Source organism: Oncorhynchus nerka, linkage group LG2, assembly GCF_034236695.1.
Source record: "Oncorhynchus nerka isolate Pitt River linkage group LG2, Oner_Uvic_2.0, whole genome shotgun sequence".
NCBI classification, from domain to species: Eukaryota; Metazoa; Chordata; class Actinopteri; order Salmoniformes; family Salmonidae; genus Oncorhynchus; species Oncorhynchus nerka.
The window spans coordinates 64,002,728-64,020,989 of NC_088397.1; the positions used below are offsets into that span (position 1 = coordinate 64,002,728).

General features: G+C 42.1%; 2 protein-coding genes across 3 annotated transcripts in view; one reads left to right on the top strand and one right to left on the bottom strand.

The window, feature by feature from the left end:
• Nucleotides 1-290: 290 nt before the first annotated feature.
• Nucleotides 291-3,979, bottom strand: LOC115145882 (MICOS complex subunit Mic10-like). Its single transcript, XM_029687498.2, has 4 exons — nucleotides 3,869-3,979; nucleotides 873-920; nucleotides 635-744; nucleotides 291-513 (listed from the first exon to the last, which is right to left on the bottom strand). Exons 1-4 carry the CDS (start codon nucleotides 3,927-3,929, stop codon nucleotides 505-507), a joined length of 228 nt encoding a protein of 75 aa, XP_029543358.1. The 5' UTR covers nucleotides 3,930-3,979; the 3' UTR covers nucleotides 291-504.
• A 13,464-nt stretch (nucleotides 3,980-17,443) lies between these two features.
• The window catches only part of LOC115139455 (F-actin-capping protein subunit beta isoforms 1 and 2), a 32,810-nt gene continuing 31,991 nt past the window's right edge, over nucleotides 17,444-18,262 (top strand). For both annotated transcript variants that reach the window (XM_029676860.2, XM_029676849.2), the window contains exon 1: nucleotides 17,444-17,633. In XM_029676860.2, coding sequence (XP_029532720.1) covers nucleotides 17,631-17,633 — 3 coding nt within the window. In that variant the 5' untranslated portion in view covers nucleotides 17,444-17,630. The remainder of the gene's footprint in view (nucleotides 17,634-18,262) is intronic.

Genomic DNA, 18,262 nt, shown 5'->3' on the forward strand with positions numbered 1-18,262 from the left:
CCCCAATGAAAGTTGCACCCTCATATGAATGATAGTGCTAATTAGTTGTAATGCTGCACATCATAGATACAAAATCCATGATCACCCCCCCTCCATCATCCATGGCTTCATTTTCTTTAGCTATCTTTTTTCCCCTGCTTCCCTTGAGGGCTACAGGTGCTGAAGCTGGCTCCCATTCTAAAACAGCAGGAGTTTAACTCTCCTACTCATTAAGACACAAAATACTTAAATTCCCCCCTGCTCTCTCCCTCCCACACCAAGCTTGCCAAAGTAATTTCAAAATACAGATGTTATTTGTGAGCACTCAAATATTTTATTGACACAGATGACAAAAGTAACTTAGAATATTTCTGTCAAATTCTTCAATACTGTTTTATTAAATATATACATATCGACTGCCCTGAGACTCACACAGTAATTACATTGGGTGGCAGGGAGACAGAGTTCCGTCCAAAATAATGAGGACGAGACAGCAACTTCTACATCAGCCAACTCATCAGTCTTCTACTGTTCCTGAAAGACAAACATAACAGTAATTGTATTATGTGCAATTATTGATGAGGACAAAAGATGGGATACTGTGTTTCAAACTTAATGGCATCGACCTTGGTCATGACGTGTGTGATTTGCTCACCTTCACCATGTGGCCATGGAGCAGGTAAGGTGACCTGAAGTCCTGCTGGCAGTTGGAGTAGCCCATGCCCAGCCCCACACCCAAGCCAAACACCACTGGCCATGTGCGCCCTTAAGATGGGATGGACAATTCACTTTAATAAACAAACCATAACTCCCACAAAGATCAACACATGGTCAGTGTTATTAAAAAGCACTAATTACTATGACTGTTCCCTGCTGTCTGAGGCAATACTCACGTTTGAAGAAGAGAACTGAAAACACAATCCCCACACCAAGGCCGGTGGCTACAGCGAGGGAGAGAGAAAGAGAGCGAGAGAGAGATGCATAAACTTTGACAGAAGAACAGACAAAAACCAACTCAGCAGCACACCCTATGATTAAGTATTGGGGTGATGCACACAGGTACGGAATTACCTGGTGTGCTCCAAATTAAAACTTCTCTAACAAGTTGGGGGGGGGGGGGGGGGCAACATGGCCCCTAACCCCAGAGCTGGTTAACAGCACCTGTCAGCCAGACATGGTTCATTAGAGAGAGAAAGCGGAAGAAGACGAGGAAATGCATGTGACAATGAACTTAATTGGAAAGAAAAAAATGGAAATGGAGTGAAAAGGGAGAGGAGATGTCTGGGGGTAGGAGGAGCTAGTGCTGATGAAGGACAGACACAAAGAGGGAGGAGAGATGGGGGGATAGAGGACAGGCAGTGTGATCTAGAGATCTGGGATGTGTATGTAAGGGAGAGTGAGGGTCCAGTCTGGTCAAGCTAAGGGTCCAGGTGGGTTGATGTGATCTCCATGACTAGGAGGTGAACAGACAAACTGATCAGGCACCACACAGACAGACCAAGTAAGTGTGGACCAGAGGGGGAGCTTGAGGAGGAGGAATGTGTTTGTGTTCTTAGCTTCACCTCGCTATGGGCCTCGCCCCACCCAGCTCTGGGCCAGCCATCGCAGAAACACATAAAAACAACAGTTTGGGCCCCTCCACTTCTTAATTGGATTCAGAGAGCTATGCAGCATGACGGTGCGCCGTTGCCAGAGCACTCAGACGCTGCTCCCTCCGCCAGGATTACACAACTTACACATGTCAAACAAGACCACAAAAAACGACATCCCACATCTTTATTGCTGCTGACAAACATAAAATCATGCTCCTCTTCACCCCTCCCCCTCTTTCCAGTCCAAGATTTATGATTTACAGACTCAGCTTGTCTCTTTAACCCCACTCCCCCTCTTAATCTCTCCATTTCTCCTCCTCCCGCTCCTCCCCCTTCCTGTGATAGTTGCCGAAATGCAGTGAAGTTGGCCAAATATGAAGCCAGATCTGCAACAGATTTACAGTTATGAATCTCTAGCCACACAGTGTGATCAAAATCTAAAACCTGGAAATTAGGAGGTTCTCATGGCTAGTTGCTGCAAAGCTAGCTGACATTCCAAGACCATGGCCAAATTCCTTGGTTACAAAGGATGAGAATTAAAATCCCTCTGAGGAAAAGCACTACTCAAATGGCCTCTAATTTCCCCAGATATTGTGGTTGGAAAGGGTGCCTTATTATCATCAGTTCAACATCAGAATGTGTGACATGTTCTTGGACATTATTATGGATATTGGACTCTACCGTCACACTCCACATGCATGATTCAAACGTTTTATCCCCAACACGAACCAGCAAGTGTAATAGTAAAGTAGACAACATAGGCCAGGGATCAGGCTAGTGCAACTATACTGTCTGCACTGACCTTTCTGTAAAGTGTAGTAACAGTTTACATTAACTGTAAGTTTATTAATCCTCATTACACATCATATATCAGCACATGACAGACATGACAGAGGTCCATGTGGCTCAGTTGGTAGAGCATGGCGCTTGCATTGCCAGGGTTGGGGGTTGGATTCCCACAGGGGACCAGAATGAAAAAGTATCAAATGTACCGAGCACTACTGTAAGTCGCTCTGGATAAGTGTCTGCTAAATGACTAAAATGTCAATGTAAATGACATAACTACATAGAAGATAATTAAAGCTTGATTGATGTACTCATAGTAATGTGGGTATTCCAATAACACTGGTTATGTTTTGATTGAATAAGCTCTAGATGGGCTTGATAAAGAACATACAGTTCAGGTGCATCATTACTGTATAGTTTGTTTAATCATATTAAGCTATCGAGACTAGAGGACTCAATGTCATATGCAAGTCTCAGTATTTCTTAATCAAGGCAATACGCAACAACACTGTCTGTCCATAGCCAATACTGTGCCTAGGTCTCTCTCTGAAGATCTCTCTCTGACATGAAAGAGGATGAGACAAGGCTAGGCCAGGGTAAATGATGGGATGAAATTGTTAACAGATGCATTGATGAGCTATAGGTATCCTGTCAGCAGCACAACATAAGCCATGTGGAATGTTGCCAAGAGGTCTATGGATGTTGCTTGGTACTTGCATCAGTGGCACAGTGGAGTGAAGTTCATGATGAGAATGGACGGTGGCTCGGGGCAATGACAGACACACATCCAAGACCCTCTATCAGGGGTGTATTTATTACGTCTTGCAAGAGAAACCATTTAAAAACGAAACGGAAGCAAACAGAGCAAACAGAACGAAATGGGGAGAGATCCACCTGAATTTGTCAAACAGCTCTCGTTTTTGCAGCAAAACTTTTCCCATTTTGAGTCAAATGTATCTGTTCCTAATCGTTTTGCAACAGGCAAAACGATTTTCAACAGAATCTGTGTAATGAACACACCAGTTAGTTCCCTGTGACCTGCATTGCAGTTAGGGATTAGGGACAGTTAGGGATTCTGGTAACATTTTACTGCATGACATTATATCAGTTATAGCATTAACAGTTCTGTCATAGAAACATTGTAGCAAAGGCTTACATTAGGGCGTGAAGGGCATGAGATCTGAGTGTTTCAAGGACTTGACGCAGAATAATAAAAAACAGAGGACCTGCGAACGCAAATGTTTGGGTCCGCTTCCGCAACACAATAGCCTATAATATAATTTCTACAACAAATCAATCATCCCAAAAAATATAGCTATGTTAATGAGCTTTTGGTTTGAAATGGCAATTGACCTCACCGGGTAACGTTATACGGCCCACACCATGTGATGACAGGTGGCCTTGCTAAGATCATGCACCTAGTCCCCGGCTTTACACCGCCGTGTTTTAGGTTGTACGCTGTTAGGAATACATTTCTCAATAGATGCATTTTTCAAAATATAGATATTTACCTAACTTTACAGCACTATCAGCTAGGCATCGGTCCCACTTCCGTCCTTGTTCCTCGGCCATGTCTTAAGCTGCTACCCGTCAGACGAAAAATCTTCAAAAACCGCGAGATTTGGGTCATGTGATCCTTACGTCACGCTTCTTCCTCCTCGTCTTCTTCTTCTTCTCCTTCTTTAAAGTTTATGGCAGATTACAACTATTGGTGTATTGCCGCCACCTACTGTACAGGGTATATAACAACCATCCCACTCCTTCAGTCACATCCCTTTATTTAAGTGGGCAAGTCAGTTAACTAGTTGCTCCTACCCTCTACTTTTTTGAACATTTTGTTAAAAATCGCGCAACATTTCAGCGCCCTGCTACTCATGCCAGGAATATAGTACGTTCATATGGTTCATAACAAATTCTTATTTACAATGGCGGCCTATAAAAAGGCAAAAGGCCTCCTGCGGGGATGGAGGCTGGGATTAAAAATAAAAATATAGGAAAAAACACACATTATGACGAGAGAGACAACACTACATAAAAAGAGACCTAAGACAACAACATAGCATTGCAGCAACACATGACAACACACCATGGTTGCAACACAACATGACAACAACATGGTAGCAACACAGCATGGCAGCAGCACCACATGGTAACATTATTGTGCATTCCCTACACATACTCAGGTGCCTGTGAGGACGGAGCATTCATCGACGGGATTCCTTGTAATGCCTCTGCAGAAAAATCCCCAAAATGTTTTTTTTTTAAATCTCAGCCGCACAAAATGATGCCTATTTTCTCAGAATTCCATTCCGTTTGCACTGTGCAGTTGACAACCAAAGTAATATACGTCCACCTTCTTATTAACATGCAACGTGTTAGGATCCCTCTGTTGACAATTAATATCATTATTTTGACTCTACTCCTACTACCATTACTTCTTCATCTTCACTCCTTTCTTCCACTCTTGTCAACACCTCCGGATAGGTGACATTCTGGATAGCCCTTATTCTTGCCACCTCCCTCTCCTTCACCTGACAGGCCACTTCAGAAATTCAAGTGCATGTTCACCATCACAATTGCAGCATTTACACTCAGCTGGCATATAATACTACTCCCGTCTACATACACTTGACACATTACCGAATAATTGACGTTTATCACACTGCATGTGTTTGGGCAACAATGTCTCTCACAGGGTTGGAGCGAAAACCTACAGGAGGTTAGCAGGGTTGGAGAGCCCTGCACTAAAGTAGATCTCAGAGTACTTTGTTGAGGGAAGCTTTATTATGACCAAACAATGAGGTGAGACAACAATTTGGCCCATATCCACAAAGGTTTGAATCTTGTTCAAACCTGTTTTAAGACAACAAGAAAAACTTCCAGCTCAGAGTAGGTATTAGGATGATGTTAAGACACTGTCCAGACAAACTCTCAGCCAGGAGTCAAATTAACTAATAAAAGTTTATCTCAGGTGGTAATCAAAACAGTTTGAGATACCACAAAGGAAAGATAGTGATGATGAAACCTTTTGATGGCGCCATAGACAATGATAAAGGCCTCTAGTGGCCAAAAGGCCAAATTAGCATGGGAAACGCCATAGAGATAAATAGTAATGGTGTCTTTTTGTAGGCACTAACTCCACCATGGTTCATTGGACAAAGCATATGCAGAAAATGAATTGGGTTTTTGGATTTTGGGGGAATAAACGCCAAAAATAAGGTCTGTAACTAACACAGGCATAGGAGATCTTATACGTTTTGTTCTATGAGATCATCTTCATCAGCTAACATCACTTTTTGTGAATTTGGAAGAATTTATTATATTTTTTGGAAAAGCACATGAAGTATATAAAGGCTTCATAATTCATAACTGCTATTATCTCATAGAACATAACTTATAAGATGTCCTAAGCATGTTAACCTCAGACCTTATTTTATTCCAAAATCCTATTCTTTCACCATTCATTTTACTAGTTTTAGGATGACAATTTGGGGAGCGCTATTGAGGGCTTCCACCATAATGTAGACAACTGGGTGGGACATCCGACTTCATTGGCTGATCCCTCCTAGTGATCATGTTGGAGTCATGTCCAACCAGGTCATCAGAAGGGATCAGCCAATCATGAAGAAGAAAATTGAGATGCTGTCACATACACTATAATGGCACAGCTACAAAGATGAGTCCTATCTACATGTACAAATGACCCCGACTAACCTGTACCCTTGCACATTGACTCGGTATATAGCCTCATTAATGTTATTTTATTGTGTTACTTATTTTATTTGTATTTTATTTTTAACTTAGGTTATTTAGTAAATATTTTCTTAAAACTTCATTGTTGGTTAAAGACTTGTAAGTAAGCATTTCACGGTAAGGTAACCTGTTGTATTCGGCGCATGTGAAAAATAACATTTGATTTGAGTCCTCTGTCTATCTCTATGGAAGGTGTTCATTTACTTTGTTGCAAAAGATGGCAGGAATAAATAACCAATCGCGATGAGGCATCGAAAATGAACTCATTCCCTCCCCACATGCCCCCCTAGACACAACTACGACAACATAACCAACAAAAACGGGTCACAACTACTGCAGCTCTGTAGGACGCCGGGTATGTACATAGTCAATCGTAGGCCTCGAGGGGACTCCGATGGTAGATACACCTAGAGCTCATCTCTTGGCAGTAGTGCTGTAGACTACTTTATCACTGGCCTCAACCCATAGTATCTTAGAGCGTACACAGTCAATCAGATCACAGCAAAATCACACTCCACTTGAACAGAACTTTGCGCAATCATGCGGCATCAAAGCCAAAGGAAGTTAATGATATTAAGAAATTATATAGATGGAAGGAAAGTAGTGTGGAAATCTACCAAAAAACAATTAGGCAACAGCAAATTCAATCCCTTCTAGACAATCCACAAAAGTGAAGACAATTTTGACCCCAATAACTACCATGGAATATGTGTCAACATCAACCTTGGGACAATCCTCTGCGTTATCATTAACAACAGACTCTGACATTTTCTCAGCGAAAACAATGTACTGAGCAAATGTCAAATTGGCTTTTTAACAAATTACCATACGACAGACCACACATTCACACTGCACACCCTAATTGACAAACAAACCAAAACAAAGGCAAAGGCAAAGTCTTCTCATGCTTTGTTGAATTCAGAAAAGCTTTTGATACAATTTGGCATGAGGGCCTGCTATACAAATTGATGGAAAGTGGTGTTTGGGGAAAAACATAAGACATTATAAAATCCATGTACACAAACAACAAGTGTGTGTTAAACATTTTAATTTGAATTTGATTTCACCTTTATTTAACCAGGTAAGCTAGCTGGCCAAGATAAAGCAAAGCATTGCGGCAGAAACAACAACAAAAAACAAAAACAAGCGTACAGTCAATAACACAATAGAAAAAAAATAAAGTCTATATACAGTGTGTGCAAATGGCATGAGGAGGTAAGGCAATAAATAGGCCATAGTAGCAAAGTAATTACAATTTAGCATTAACACTGGAGTGATAGATGAGCAGATGATGATGAGCAGATGATGGTGTGTAAGTAGTGATACCGGTGTGCAAAAGTGCAGCAAAGTAAATAAAAACAATATGGGGATGAGGTAGGTAGATTCGGTGGGCTATTTACAGATGGACTAATTACATCTGCAGGGATCGGTTAGCTGCTCAGATAGCTGATGTTTAAAGTTAGTGAGGGAAATGTAAGTCTCCAGCTTCAGCGATTTTTGCAATTCGCTCCAGTCACTGGCAGCAGAGAACTGGAAGGAAAAGAGGCCAAAGGAGGTGTTGGCTTTGGGGATGATGTTGGAGGAATTATATTCCTATGTGTTCATTAACCAATTCAATTATAACAAAGCAAAACACTTTGTCCGTTTCTAAGAATTTGTCAGGTTCTTATTTGCATAAAATAGGACAAAGATCAGTCTCAAAATGCATCAATAACGTTTATTCCGGAGAGCTCTACTTAAAATACCATGTACATTAGTTTATATATCACACATAACGTCATAGCGTCTTAAATGTCCCTCCTCCTCTCCGACAAGGACAAAGCTGCTTCAAAAGTACATTCCAACCCACTAATGCACAGACATTACACACTATATATGGATTATCTCCTGAAGTCTCACCACAGTTTATTACCACTTAGCTGACAGTTCCAGTCCCCCCCAGATACGGAAAACCTGGAGGGGCTCTCGCTGCCCTATTTTATCTCCACAGAGTTATAGCTGGGTCTGTTCAAACATAGGTTAAGGATTCTCTCTGCTTACTTTCGGTACACACATACATTCCTTCTTCCACAATGGTTATCATTTCTAATTACCCCTTGTCCATGCTACATAACCTCTAATCCTAATGGTTAAGTTTCTGGGTAGAATTATTTAATAATTTATCTTAAACCTTGATAAAATATCTTAACAGATGACCAGTGAGATATACCTGCAGGAGAGCGTGCTACGGGTGGGTGTTGTTATGGTCACCAGTGAGCTGAGTTGGCATAGACTTTACCTAGCATAGACTTATAGATGACCTGGAGCCAGTGGGTCTGGTGACGAATATGTAGCGAGGGCCAGCCGACTAGAGCATACAGGTCACAGTGGTGGGTGGTATAAGGTGCTTTGGTAACAAAATGGATGGCACTGTGATAGACTGCTTCCAGTTTGCTGAGTAGAGTATTGGAAGCTATTTTGTAGATGACATTGCCGAAGTCGAGGATCAGTAGGATAGTCAATTTTAATAGGGTAAGTTTGGCGGCATGAGTGAAGGAGGCTTTGTTGCGAAATAGAAAGCCGATTCTAGATTTGATTTTGGATTGGAGATGTTTGATATGAGTCTGGAGGGAGAGTTTACAGTCTAGCCAGACACCTAGGTATTTGTAGTTGTCCACGTATTCTAGGTCAGAACCGTCCAGAGTAGTGATGCTAGTCGGGCGGGTGGGTGTGGGCAGCAAACGGTTGAAAAGCATGCATTTGGTTTTGCTAGCTTTTAAGAGCAGTTGGAGGCCACAGGAGTGTTGTATGGAATTGAAGCTCGTTTGGAGGTTAGTTAACATAGTGTCCAAAGAAGGGCCAGATGTATACAGAATGGTGTCGTCTACGTAGAGGTGGATCAGGGAATCAACCGCAGCAAGAGCGACATTGTTGATATATACAGAGAAAAGAGTCAGCCCGAGAATTGAACCCTGTGGTACCCCATAGAGACTGTTGATTGATTTAAAAATATATATACATTTCCACAGGGCCGGGGGGTGAGACAGGAATGCAGCTTAAGCCCCACCCTGTTCAACATATATATCAACGAATTGGAGGAGGCACTAGAACAGTCTGCAGCATCCAGCCTCATCCTACTAGAATCTGGAGTCAAATGTCTACTGATGATCTGGTGCTTCTGTCCCCAACCAAGGCGGGCCTACAGCAGCACCTAGATCTTCTGCACAGATTCTGTCAGACCTGGGCACTGTCAGTAAATCTCAGTCAGACAAAAACAATGGTGTTCCAAAAAAGGTCCAGTTCCCAGGACCATGAGTACAAATTCCATCTAGACAGTGTTGCCCCAGAGCACACAAAAACTATATATTACACCTCGGCCTAAACATCAGCAGCACAGGTAACTTCCACAAAGCTGTGAACGATCTGAGAGACAAGAGCCTTCTATGCCACCAAAAGGAACATCAAATTTGACATAACAAATAGGATCTGGCTAAAAATACTTGAATCAGTTATATAACCCATTGCCCTTTATGGTTGTGAGGTCTGGAGTCCACTCACCAACCAAGAATTCACAAAATGGGACAAACACCAAATGAGACTGCATGCAGAATCCTGCAAAAAAAATAATCTGTGTATAATATCAAACACCAAATAATGCAGAATTAGGCTGATTCCCTCTAATAATCAAAACAAACTACAAAACAATAAATGTGAAAACCCGAAACCAGTCCCGTGTGGTACAAACACTGACACAGGAGACAATCACCCACAAAACCCAACACCAAACAGGCTACGTAAATATGGTTCCCAATCGGAGACAATGACTAACACCTGCCTCTGATTGAGAACCATATCAGGCCAAACACAGAAACAGACAAACTAGACACACAACGTAGAATGCCCACTCAGATCACACCCTGACCAAACAAAACATAGAAACATACAAAGCAAACTATGGTCAGGGTGTGACACTGGGGCTCTGTTTACAAACACAAACAGACCCCACAGAGCCCCAGAACAGCAACACAATTAGACCCAACCAAATCATGAGAAAACAAAAAGATAATTACTTAACACATTGGAAAGAATTAGAACTAGATTGCTATTTGGCCCAAAACAGAGAGTTCACAGTGGCAGAATACCTGACTACCGTGACTGACCCAAAATTAAGGAAAGCTTTGACTATGTACAGACTCAGTGAGCATAGCCTTGCTATTGAGAAAGGTTGCCGAAGGCAGACCTGGCTCTCAAGAGAAGACAGGCTATGTGCACACTGCCGACAAAATGAGGTGGAAATTGAGCTGCACTTCCTAACCTCCTGCCAAATGTATGACCATATTAGAGACAAATATTTCCCGCAGATTACCCAAACACACAAAGAATTCAAAAACAAAACAAATTTGGATAAACTCCCATATCTAGTGGGCGAAATACAACGGTGTGCAATCACAGCAGCAAGATTTGTGACCTATTTCCAATAGAAAAGAAGAAGAACAAACACCATTGTAAATAGAACCTATATTTATGTTTATTTATTTTCCCTATCGTACTTGAACTATTTGCACATCATTACAACACTGTATATATACATACAGTGGGGCAAAAAAAGTATTTAGTCAGCCACCAATTGTGCAAGTACTCCCACTTAAAAAGATGAGAGAGGCCTGTCAATTTCATCATGGGTACACTTCAACTATGACAGACAAAATGAGGGGGAAAAAATCCAGAAAATCACATTGTAGGATTTTTAATGAATTTATTTGCAAATTATGGTGGAAAATAAGTATTTGGTCACCTACAAACAAGCAAGATTCCTGGCTCTCACAGACCTGTAACTTCTTCTTTAAGAGGCTCCTCTGTCCTCCACTCGTTACCTGTATTAATGCCACTTGTTTGAACTTGTTATCAGTATAAAAGACACCTGTCCACAACCTCAAACAGTCACACTCCAAACTCCACTATAGCCAAGACCAAAGAGCTGTCAAAGGACGCCAGAAACAAAATACTTTTTCGTCCCACTGTAAGATAACATTTGAAATGTCTTTATTATTTTGGAAGTGTAATGTACAGTCACTTTTGTTTATTATCTATTTCTATATGGACTGACGCTGTACATGAGAAGCAGGTACGGGGAGTTAAACATTTAATAAAGAACGGACATGCAACAGGACAGGAACAGCGTCAGAACTAGGTACACCAAAAATCCTGAAATTTCCATCCCTAACTATAACATTTTCCGACAAGATAGAACTGCCAAGGTCCTCCCGGGTAGCGCACTGGTTAATGGCGCTGTACTGCAGCGCCAGCTGTGCCACCAGAGACTCTGGGTTCGCGCCGAGGCCACGACCGGGAGGTACGTGGGGCGACACACAATTGGCATAGCGTCGTCCGATTCAGGGAGGGCTTGGTCGGTAGGGATATCCTTGTCTCATCGCGCACCAGCGACTCCTGAGGCGGGCCGGGCAAAGTGCACGCTAGCCAAGGCTGCCAGGTGCACAGTGTTTCTTCCAACACATTGGTGCGGCTGGCTTCCGGGTTGGATGCGTGCTGTGTTGGGTTGTGTATCGGAGGACGCATGACTTTCAAACTTCGTCTCTCCCGAGCCCGTACTGTTAGTAGCTACTAACAATTGGATACCACGAAATTGGGGAGAAAAAGGGGGTAAAATTAAAAATGATAATAATATTTAAAAAGATAGAACTGCCAAAAGGGGCGGAGTTGAAATCTACTGCAGAGATAGCCTGCAGAGTTCTGTCAAACTATCCAGGTCTGTGCCCAAACAATACAAGCTTATACTTTTAAAAATCCACCTTTCTAGAAACAAGTTTCCCGCCGTTGCCGCTTGTTATAGACACCCTTCAGACCCCAGCTGTTCCCTGGACACCATATGTGAATTGATTAACCCCCATCTATTTTCAGAGTTCGTACTGTTAGGTGACCTAAACTGGGACATGCTTAACACCCCGGGCAGTCCTACAATCTATGCTAGATGTCCTCAATCTCACACAAATTATCAATGAACCTACCGGGTACAACCCTAAATCTGTAATCACGGGCACCCTCTTAGATATCATCCTGACCAACTTCCTCTAAATACACCTCTGCTGTCTTCAACCAGGATCTCAGCGATCACTGCCTCATTGCCTGCGTGCGTAACGGGTCCACGGTAAAAAAAAAACACCCCTCATCACTGTCAAACGCTCCCTACAACACCTTTCTAATCGACCTGTCCCGGGTATCCTGGAAGGATTTTGACCTCATCCCATCAGTAGAGGATGACTGGTTGCTCTTTAAAAGTGCTTTCCTCGCCATCTTAAATAAGCATGCCCCATTCAAAAAGAAGAACTAAGAACAGATATAGCCCTTGGTTCACCCCAGACTAGACTGCCCTTGACCAGCACAAAAACATCCTGTGGTCCTCTCATTAGCATTGAATAGCCTCCACCATATGCAACTTTTCAGGTAAGTCAGGAACCAATATACTCAGTCAGTTAGGAAAGCTAAGGCTAGCATTTTCAAACAGAATTTTGCATCCTGTAGCACTAATTCCAAAAAGTTTTGGGACACTGTAAAGTCCATGGAGAATAAGAGCAGACCCAAATTGTTATAGACCTATATCCATCCTGCCCTGCTTTCTAAAATCTTTGAATGCCAAGTTAACAAACAGATCGCCGACCATTTCGAATCCCACCGTACCTTCTCCACGATGCAATCTGGTTTCCAAGCTGGTCATGGGTGCACCTCAGCCACGCTCAAGGTCCTAAATGATATCATAACCGCCATCGATAAAAGACAGTACTGTCCAGCCGTCTTCACCGACCTGGTCAAGGCTTTCGACTCTGTCAATCACCACATTCTTATCGGCAGACTCAATAGCCTTGGTTTCTCAAATGACTGCCTTGCCTGGATCACCAACTACTTCTCAGATAGAGTTTAGTATGTCAAATCAGAGGGCCTGTTGTCCGAACCTCTGGCAATCTCTATGGGGGCACCACAGGGTTCAATTCTCAGGCAGACTCTTTTCTCTGTATCTATCAATCACCTCTATGCAGATGACACCATTCTGTATACATCTGGCCCTTCTTTGGACACTGTGCTAACAAACCTCAAAAAACGAGCTTCAATGCCATACAACACTCCTTCCGTGGCCTCCAACTGCATTTAAGAAATAGTAAAACTAAGTGCATGCTCTTCAACCGATTGCTGCCCGCACCCACCCACCCGACTAGCATCACTACTCTGGACGGTTCTGACTTAGAATATGTGAACAACTACAAATACCTAGGTGTCTGGTTAGACTGTAAACTCTCCTTCCAGACTCACATTATGCATCTCCAATCCAAAACTAAATCTAGAATCGGCTTCCTATTTCGCAACAAAGCCTCCTTCACTCATGCTGCCAAACAAAGTTTAATTGTCGCATGCGCCGAATACAACAGGTGTAGATCTTACAGTGAAATACTTACTTACAGGCTCTAACCAATAGTGCAAAAAAGGTATTAGGTGATGTCCTGGAAATTTCCTCTATTTACCAAATGGGAGCAAACCATACACACAAGTCAGAGTTTATAAAAGTCCATCTTTAATTATATAAGCTCTATAGCATTTTGACTTTCAACAGTTCAGTATCTCTAATGAAAAGTTGAGAGTCCCCACACAATGGCAAAATGGGATCCTTTATAGCAAAGATCACACATAGTCAGACAGCATAGACATAATTCATCGTTCAGCTTAGTCTCCTTTCCCAAACCCCAGAACCATAAACCAATCCTCCAAATCAACAGGCATATATCAAATGGTCATTTAGATACAACCAACTCTAAATACAACCTCCTGGACAAACTCACGGAGAGGAGAATGAGGCTATAGGTTAAGATAGAAACAACATTAGAGGGAGCATAGAATGATTCCAGACACTGCCACCCTTCTTTCCCCACTAGAAAAAGGTAGGGAGTAAAAGACATGTTTACACATGATGACACTTTGACCTCTCCCCTCTCTGTGGCCCATGCAACTTAGTTTTGACATAGAACAGATAACTGCAACCCCGCCACAGTATTATACAAAAATACAATTCTGATGAGAAATAACTTACACACATTTGATAAATATAAAACATCTTACAAATGTTACCAACAAATTCTGATCCTTCCACGACAGTGAACAACAGGTAGGTAAAGAAATAAAACAACAGTAAAAAGACAGGCTATATACAGTAGCAGTGTCACATTCTGACCTTAGTTATTTTGTTATGTCTGTGTTTTAGTATGGTCAGGGCGTGAGTTGGGTGGGTTGTCTATGTTCGTTTTTCTATGTTGTGTTTTGTGTTTGGCCTGGTATGGTTCTCAATCAGAGGCAGGTGTCGTTAGTTGTCTCTGATTGAGAATCATACTTAGGTAGCCTTTTCCCACCTGTGTTTCGTGGGTGATTGTTTCCTGTTTTGTTGTTTGTGTCACCATTCAGGACTGTTTCGGTTTTCGTTTCCATTCACTTTGTTATTTTTGTATTGAGTCGTGTTCAGTTATTATTAAAGTATCATGGACACGTACCACCCTGCGTATTGGTCTGATCCTTGCTACTCCTCCGGTACTCCGGTACCGCTTGCCATGCTGTAGTAGAGAGAACAGTCTATGACTGGGGTGGCTGGGTGTCTTCGACCATTTTTAGGGCCCTCGTCTGACACCGCCTGGTGTAGAAGTCCTGTATGGCAGGCAGCATAGCCCCAGTGATGTACTGGGCCGTATGCACTACCCTCTGTAGTGCCTTGCGGTCAGAGAACAAGCAATTGCCGTACCAGGCAGTGATGCAACCCTCGTAAAACGGACTATCCTACCGATCCATGACTTTGGCAATGTCATTTACAAAGCCTCCAACATTCTACTCAGCAAACTGGATGTAGTCTATCACAGTGCCATTTGTTTTGTCACCAAAGCCCCATATTCTACCCACCACTGCGACCTGTATGCTCTCGTTGGCTGGCCCTCACTGCATATTCGTTGCCAAACACACTGGCTCCAGGTTATCTATAAGTATATGCTCTGTAATGCCCCACCTTATCTCAGCTCACTGGTCACCATAGCAACACCCACCCGTAGCACGCGCTCCAGCAGGTATATTTCACTGGTTATCTCCAAAGACAACACTACCTTTGGCCGCCTTTCCTTCCAGTTTTCTCCTGCCAATGACTGGAACGAATTGCAAAAATCACTAAAGCTGTTGTCTTATATCTCCCTCTCTAACTTTAAGCATCAGCTGTCAGAGCAGCTTACAGATCTCTGTACCTGTACACAGCCAATCTGTAAATAGCACACCCAACTACCTCATCCCCATATTGTTACTTATCCTCTTACTCTTTTGCAACCCAGTATCTCTACTTGCACATCATCATCTGCACATCTATCACTCCAGTGTAAATGCTAAATTGTAATTATTTCGACCACTATGGCCTATTTATTGCCTTACCTCCCTATTCTTCTACATTTGCACACACTGTACATAGATTTTTGTATTGTGTTATTTACTGTACGTTTGTTTATGTGTAACACCGTGTTGTTGTTTTTGTTGCACTGCTTTGCTTTATCTTGGCCAGGTCACAGTTGTAAATGAGAACTACCTACCTGGTTAAATAAAGGTGAAATTTAAAAAATGAAACATTTTCAAAAGACAGACGACAATCAATGCAGCAGCTAGGAACAGAGCTGGGGAACTGACAAGTATAGGGGAGGTAATAAACAGGTGACTGAGTCCAGGTGAGGCCAATAATTCACTGATGAGCGTGATGAGGTAAGGCAGGTGTGCGTAATGATGGTGGCAGGAGTGCGTAATGCTGGGGAGCCTGGCGCCTTTGAGCGCCAGGGAGGGGGAGCGGGAGCAGGCGTCACAATTTCTATTGCTTTGGCAATGTAAACATATGTTTCCCATGCCAATAAAGCCCTTAAATTGAATGGAACTCTATACCACGCTCCATAAAACCAGGTTGAATGTGACATAGGCCTACTTCAAATGTTGCAATGGTAAAACGTTTGATAAAAATTTCACCTTAAGCAATCACTCTGCCTACTCTTAATTATTGCCTAGTATGTTAGCATGCATAACTCTTTTTTAACCAATTCTGTTAGCCTATATATCAACACACGTCACTCCTGTTAAAATTGCTTTGGTACAGTAGGCATCATGTCGCTTACCGATAATGTTGCTGAGATGCATACAACGTTTGAAAGGTCTATCATTTTCAACATAAGCCCACGTTAATGTATACTTTAACATTATATTATGTGAGCTAAACATACAAATAAAACATGAACAAATGTATAAAACATTTTCCTTCAGATTTTTTTCGAGTACTAATGTTACTACAACAACAAAAACACTTAAATACATGTCATTTTGTCCTTGAAACATGTAATTGAAATATACTGTAGAATTCCATTCATCCCTATTTTTTTAACTGGGCAAGTCAGTTAAGAACAAATTCTTATTTACAAAAACAGCCTAACCCGGACAACGCTGGGCCAATTGTGCACAGCCGTATGGGACTCCCAATCACAGCCAGTTGTAATACAGACTGGAATAGAACCCGGGTCTGTAGTGATGCCTCTAGCACTGAGATGCAGTTCCTTAGACCGCTGCACCACTGGGGAGCCCATGGACTGCTCCTACAGGGGAGTGCCAATATGGCCGACCGCTGTCTTCAAAACCCTCTCAATGGCCAATACATTTTTATTATTATTATTATTATTTATTTTTATATATATATATATATTTTTTATATATATATATTTTTTTAAATTTTATTTTAAATTTTTTAATTATTTTTTACATGTATTATTCATAATACAAAAATCTACTTACATTGCTACATCAAACATGCTAGAAAATCAAACACAGGTCAATGGCCAATACATTGCTTCTGTATTCCAGGGTTTGTATACATCACTCCCCTCCCCTCCCCTCCCCTCCCCTCCCCTCCCCTATCGCCCTCTGTTCATCTACTCTTTACCATTCACCACTCCTCTCTTTTCCATACTTGGCAATCCCTTACTTACTCCTCTCCGATTGGCTGTTTCAGAGAAGGAGTGGTGTGACCCGGACATGCAATCTCCGCATTTTTCACCGTCTCCCTTCCTGTGTGTCCACTAGTTACCACAGCCACAAAGGTCCGATTGGCCATATCGTAAAAAATCATGAAAAATAAAATGCCACTTTTGGTCTTAATTTAAGGTTATGGTTATTCACAACGTTATCAGTGTGGTTACAGTTAGGGTTACGTTTAAGGTCAGATAAAAACATTTTTTTGTAATAGAAATGGGTGGGGTTTATAACTTTGTGACTGTGGTAAGTAGTGACGATCCCCCTTCCTGTACCCGGTTGAGGAAGTTAATTCGCTGACAGGGCTGGGTTCCGTGAGGGAGGCGAAAGAAACATAATTTACATGGTGGGGATAAAAACAACAACAGTATAGAAGAACAAGTTGTGCAAGCACAATAAAACGTACGTGTAAAGCATATTTCCTCTCCGAGATCGTCACTGAGCGCCGCAGACATGGTAAGGCCGCGGAGACGAGCTGGAGGAATGGGTCGTTTTTGGTGGGGCTGCTAAGGGATATTAGCCAGCTAGCATGCCATCTGTCCTTTTATAGGAAGTGCTGTGTTACGTTTCGACAGAGGCATATACATTCATATAAATTATCTACCCACAGTTAGATAAACGACCTAGCTATGAATGTTACTCCGATTTTCATTGTTAACTAACTAGCCAGCTTGATGTTCTGCGCGCAGAATAAAGTTACAGGATGTTTTGGATTGAGAAACTAGTTCGGGGATTAAAGGGCTCTCGCTACCCCCTCTTCTTGCAGACACACACACCATGGTTAAAATAGTACAACCGCTGGGTTGTCTGTCGCTAAAATCGGCCTGCTCCGCCCCTTCCCTCCTTTGGATTTGAGGCGACGTGTAAACCACAACTCAACTTTTCATTGACTTCAAAATGTGAATTACGTGTTCAGTAGCTTTTGTTGACTTTACTGTCAGTGTAACTTTTTGTAGAACACGTTTAATAATGTAACTGAAATTGTTTCATGAAATAATTCACCAACATCCTTTCAATGTTAGGCATATTATGGTGCACCTGACAAAATATATTCAACCACCATTGTCACGTGCATGGCAAATCAA

Excerpts from the sequence above, each read along its gene's own strand:
- LOC115145882 (XM_029687498.2), bottom strand. The coding sequence starts at position 3,929 with ATGGCCGAGGAACAAGGACGGAAGTGGGACCGATGCCTAGCTGATAGT. Across the intron at positions 921-3,868 it reads TGATAGTGCTGTAAAGTTAG|CCACCGGCCTTGGTGTGGGG; the intron begins GTAAATATCTAT and ends CCCTCGCTGTAG. Across the intron at positions 745-872 it reads TTCAGTTCTCTTCTTCAAAC|GGCGCACATGGCCAGTGGTG; the intron begins GTGAGTATTGCC and ends TCCCATCTTAAG.